Genomic DNA, 5,070 nt, shown 5'->3' with positions numbered 1-5,070 from the left:
GAGACAGGGTTTCTCTGTGTAGTCCTGGCTGTCCTGGAACTCACTCTGTAGATCAGGCTGGCCTCAGAACTCAGAAATCCGTCTGCCTCTGCCTCCTAAGTGCTGAGATTAAAGGCGTGCGCCACCACTTCCAAGTTTTATAAAGAACACATCAAGTTGATCTACAGCTACACTGTTAACTATGGCTGTGTTCCTGCTGTCTATAGTTGAAAATATTGTCAGATTAAATACTTCCCTAAACCTTGTATCAAAAATTAATTTTATTTATTTTTGTTTTTAGGAGATTTTTCTTGAGAAAGGTTTTTTTTTTTTTCTGTGTAGCCCCAGCTGTCCTGGAACTCACTCTATAAACCAGGCTGGCCAAGCTGTAGATCAAGAGATTTGCCTGCCTCTGCCTCCCCACTGCTGGGATTAAAGGCATGTATCACAATGCCCAGCTAAAACTTCACATTCTTAACCCAAGTAATAACAAATTGTCTAATTCTTAGTACCAAAATAGGGCAAGAAATAAAAAAAATTCACCAAGTAAATATCTAATACATTGGTCATAATATACTTGGGCATAGAACTAATCATGTGTAACTTCCAATTACACTTTATTAAAATCACTTGTGATGTTCCAGGCAGTGGTGGTGCACGCCTTTAATCCCAACACTCCAGAGGCCTAGGCAGGCAGATTTCTGAGTTTGAGGCCAGCCTGGTCTACAGAGTGAGTTCCAGGACAGCCAGGACTACACAGAGAAACCCTGTCTCAAAAAAAACAGCAAAACAAAACAAAACAAAAATCACTTGTGATAACACACTGAAACCATAATATAGTAAATTTGATCAAGCACATTCAACAAACACAACTTTTTGGTACTTGAGTTTCTCCATCAACCAACTGTGGGAAGTCACACCTTGTCTTTCCTTGCTTAGACCGACAGTCTGACAACAGCCACTGTGGAGCATGAATATGCCAAGAACGGTGCTAAATGGAAAAGATAAGCACTTATGAGCTAATTAAAACGTGATTCTTTATTTTACTTATTTACTTATTTATTGGAGATAGGGTTTCTCTGTGTAACAGCCCTGGTTGTCCTGGAATCGCTCTGTAGAGCAGGCTGGCCTTCAACTCAAGAGATTCATCTGCTCCTGCCTCTCAAGTGCTGGGATTAAAGGCAGGTGCCCTCACCACCCAGCTTAAAATATAATTTTTAAAATATAATGATTTACTTTTGGAAACTGTCAGCAGGCACTTACATTTTAAAAATTAAATAGCAGGGGGCTGCAGAGACAGCTCGGCAGTTAAGAGCACTGGCTATTCTTCTAAAGGACCCAGGTTCAATTCCTAGCACCCACATGCCAATCACAACTACCTGGACCTCCAGCTCCAGGGAATCTGACACCCTCCCACAGACATACACACAGACAAAACACCAATGCACACAAAATAAAAATAAATCATTTAAAAATAAAACACGAAATACCAGTGTTAAATAATCAACTGGATATTCAACTTTGGGCTGAGAATTTTTGTTGTAGATAATCTATAGTTGAATGAATGTGTATTTGCTATATTTAACCTAACTCCTGGCAGGCTACAATGTCTCTATACTTAATGACTATATTTATACCAAAAAGAACATAGAAGAACTGTTGGAATATGTGCACGGCTCACACAGTCTGCTCTGATCCGCCTGTTAATGGTATGTAGCTATATCAAATGGTGCTTAGTCTAATAGCTGCTCATTCAATTAACTGTGTAGCTACAGGGGGATGTAGGCAAGTATGGAACTTCTACAGAGACCTCACAACAGCAACGGCAGTCTTACAATATGTCCAATGAAAAAAAGCGCTCTCATTAAATATGTTTGTATATGCATGGTTAACATTTGACTTAGAAATGAGACTGCAAAGCCAAGGCTTACTGGCATAAGTTTAGAATCTCAGAACTGAAATGCTGAGGCAGGAGGATTGTCCCCTGAGCCACATAGACAGTGATGCTATCTAAAGAAACAATCAAAACAACAACAACAAAAAACAAAAACCCACTCAATCAAAAGATACCTACCAAAATACAATGCATCAACTGCTCTTTCAGAAGAAACTACGGTATTAAATCTGACAGCAAAGAGTTGACTCACCACATCACTTCACCCCAGCCTGACTGAGAAGGCATTATTTAATACAGCTAACTAATAAATTCACTGCTAAAAAGTTTGCTATCTGATTTGCCAGATTTTTTTATAGGAATATATATATATATATATATATATAACAACAACATAATGTATGTCCTCTAACTGCAATACGCCATCAGGGAAAATTCTATCAAGGTTGGTAATACCCAATATTTGACCATCCTATTTCTTTGCAAGCCATGCAAATCTTCACATGGTTTTATTTTCTCAAACAAATGCTTCCACTCTTTCTCAGTAGCCTAGCTACAGCCTACAAAAGCAAACCCAGAGAGTGACATATGGGGAAAAACAAGTTTAGCTAAGGACATAGTTCAAAACAGCTCTAATAAGAACATAAGGCCCAAGTTGACCCAAGAACAATGTAAATACTTAAAACAATCTTGAAAGCATCCGGTTAGAAAGACTAGCCATAAGTACAATTAATGTATGACATAATCCCAAGACAGAAATGACAACAGGAAACAAAATACTTATAATTATACTTTGTAAAAGAAAAGAAGTCCAGGTATTTCATTAATTATGTGAAGACTGTTAAGATGAATGTAAATTTTACAGAAAAAAAATACACTCATCAACCATATATACCATTTAGCACTGAACAGAGAATTTTAATCTATACATTTAATGAACACTAAGCAAAACTTTAAAATATACAATTAAAACATACAAAATACTACAAATGTTTTTGAATTGATTAGCACCGAGCCCTAATGACCCTCTCAAATCTTCTCAGTGTCAGAAACAGAAATAATCAAATGGCTACCACTCTTGGTGTTAAATTTTTATTTCTAACTCTATTACTAAGTCAATGGCTGGGAAATTTCTTTTTTATTTTCTCCTTTTATTTAAAAAGGTTACTCTGACACATATGTTATCCCAAACACACACACACACACACACACACACACACACACACACACACACACTAGCCCTGGTATATTCTAGAGATCCTATGGAACTCACTAACTGCCAAGTTCTGTGAACTCTTCAGCAAGAAGTTTGAAGTCAATCTGAGGCAGCCAATAGGAAGCACACCTGTGCAATTACCCTGTTCCCTATTTCAGAATCCTGAGTACTATGCCGAGTGACTAGTGCATTTGAAGCAATACAAAATTCAAATTATACAGAAGCTACATTACAAATATAAAATATGCTATCTTGTATTATCACCATTACCAACATTCATTAGAAATATTAAGATCATTCTTTTCATTTTAAATAACTAAGGTTACTGTGGATAATCGAAGAACAATAAAGGTTCCCTTCAAGATAAAGTACAACATGAAAGTATAGAAGCGAATCTAAGGAAAAAAACCACTAAGTCACAAAATGCTTTATCTAGACTGAATCATATAAACAAAATAAGAAATTTACGTTGTTGAGTAAGCAGTCAAAATTTAAGGAAATGAAAGAAAATTCCAACCATAGTACCTGGTTTCAAACCATCCACATATTCCTAAAGATACTGAATATTTTTAAGTTTCTCAAAAATTCAATTACCACCAAAGAGTTCAAAAAGTTAATTCTGGTCAGCCAAGGCATCTACATTAGATTATTTATGTTAAAATATCCGACTGAAAACGCACTGAATAACAGTTCCAAGCAATAAGTTTTCTTTAAACAAACAAACAAACAAACAAACAAACACGAAAGCCAGAATCGTGGGCGGTTAAGGAAATTTCCAAATAAAGAAGGGGGAAAAAATCTTCCCACAGGTTACAAAGTTTCATTAAGTATCCCAAGTCTTTTACTAAGCACCTTCTTTTCTGGCCCTCCTTGGCTATCCAGCAGTCAATAACAATGTCACAAAAGAATGCTTACAAGATAGGATATGGGGTGTCACCTGTAATGACTTTGTATGAAAAATATAAATGACTGTATTTTAACCTGAGGAAAACTTCAGCCTCCTACCTTCTCACTCTACTGATAGCAAATGCTTCTCAGACTGCCATTAACAAGGAATTGGAAAACTGTTTAGAGCGCAGATTTTGTTGTTGTTTAACTGCCCCTCAGTCCCTTGTTTCCAAACACTGTGGAGAAGTCACCACTACTCACCGCAAGTAATACTGCTTTAAAGCAAAGGCAGCGTTAGAACAACTTCTGGGAAAGTTGAACTCTTCAACAATTTCTCCCCACTGATTCTTCTCAGAAACCTGTTAAAAACACAGGCACACTTGTCTGAAAGTGCCCAATCCAAGAAAAACCTACCCTAACTTAGTAGTTAAGTGCCCCTTCTGCAGAGATCTGTAGATGCCTAAGGAGGAGTGGGTGTCTGGGGTCGATCCACAAGAGTTACTAAGCCAGGGCTGCTTCAAACACTGTGTTTTCACCAGAGAGCCCTGTATTTAGCAGCACTTGTTTTGTTTTGGGGGGGTTGGTGGGTTTGTTTTGTTTTGGAAGCCCGGACAATAACCAATCGCAAGTCCCTCTGTCGCCCCCTTTTAAATCTCAACGCGGCCCGTTTACACTAAAGGAAAAAAAGAAAAAGTTCAAAAGGATCAATACTGCTCCGGACAGCGACGTCCGCGAGCTCCGGGGGGGCCGGGGCCGGGGCCGACTCGGATCCCTCTCCCAGATCTATCCATCTCCATAGGCCCTTCTTTGAGGCCTACAGCTTCTGCCTAGCCTTGAAGCCTAAGATGGCTATTTGCAGACAGGTCCTGCTTTCTTTTGTTAGCTGTAGAAAGCCAGGGCGAGCGGGCCGAGGCTGTGCCCCCGGCCGCCGGGATCATTTCGCAGCCGATTATCGATGTTAAACCTGCCCGCGCTAATTTTGAGTTGCACGAAAACTGCTCAGAGTCTGTGTGTCTCTGTGTCTCCGCCTGTGCTAGAGCGGCAGCGGCGGCGGCGGCGGCGGCGGGCGGGCGGCGCGGGGCGGGCGGGCGCG

The 5,070-nt window shown here is 39.5% G+C and overlaps 1 protein-coding gene across 2 annotated transcripts in view; it reads right to left on the bottom strand.

The window, feature by feature from the left end:
• Positions 1-5,070, bottom strand: part of Arid2 (AT-rich interaction domain 2) — a 128,402-nt gene that overhangs the window by 122,549 nt on the left and 783 nt on the right. For both annotated transcript variants that reach the window (XM_031353807.1, XM_031353799.1), the window contains exon 3: positions 4,239-4,336. In XM_031353807.1, the coding sequence (XP_031209667.1) occupies positions 4,239-4,336 (98 nt within the window). The remainder of the gene's footprint in view (positions 1-4,238; positions 4,337-5,070) is intronic.

This window comes from Mastomys coucha, unplaced genomic scaffold, assembly GCF_008632895.1.
Source record: "Mastomys coucha isolate ucsf_1 unplaced genomic scaffold, UCSF_Mcou_1 pScaffold11, whole genome shotgun sequence".
NCBI classification, from domain to species: domain Eukaryota; kingdom Metazoa; phylum Chordata; class Mammalia; order Rodentia; family Muridae; genus Mastomys; species Mastomys coucha.
This window is presented reverse-complemented; position numbering and strand designations above follow the sequence as displayed.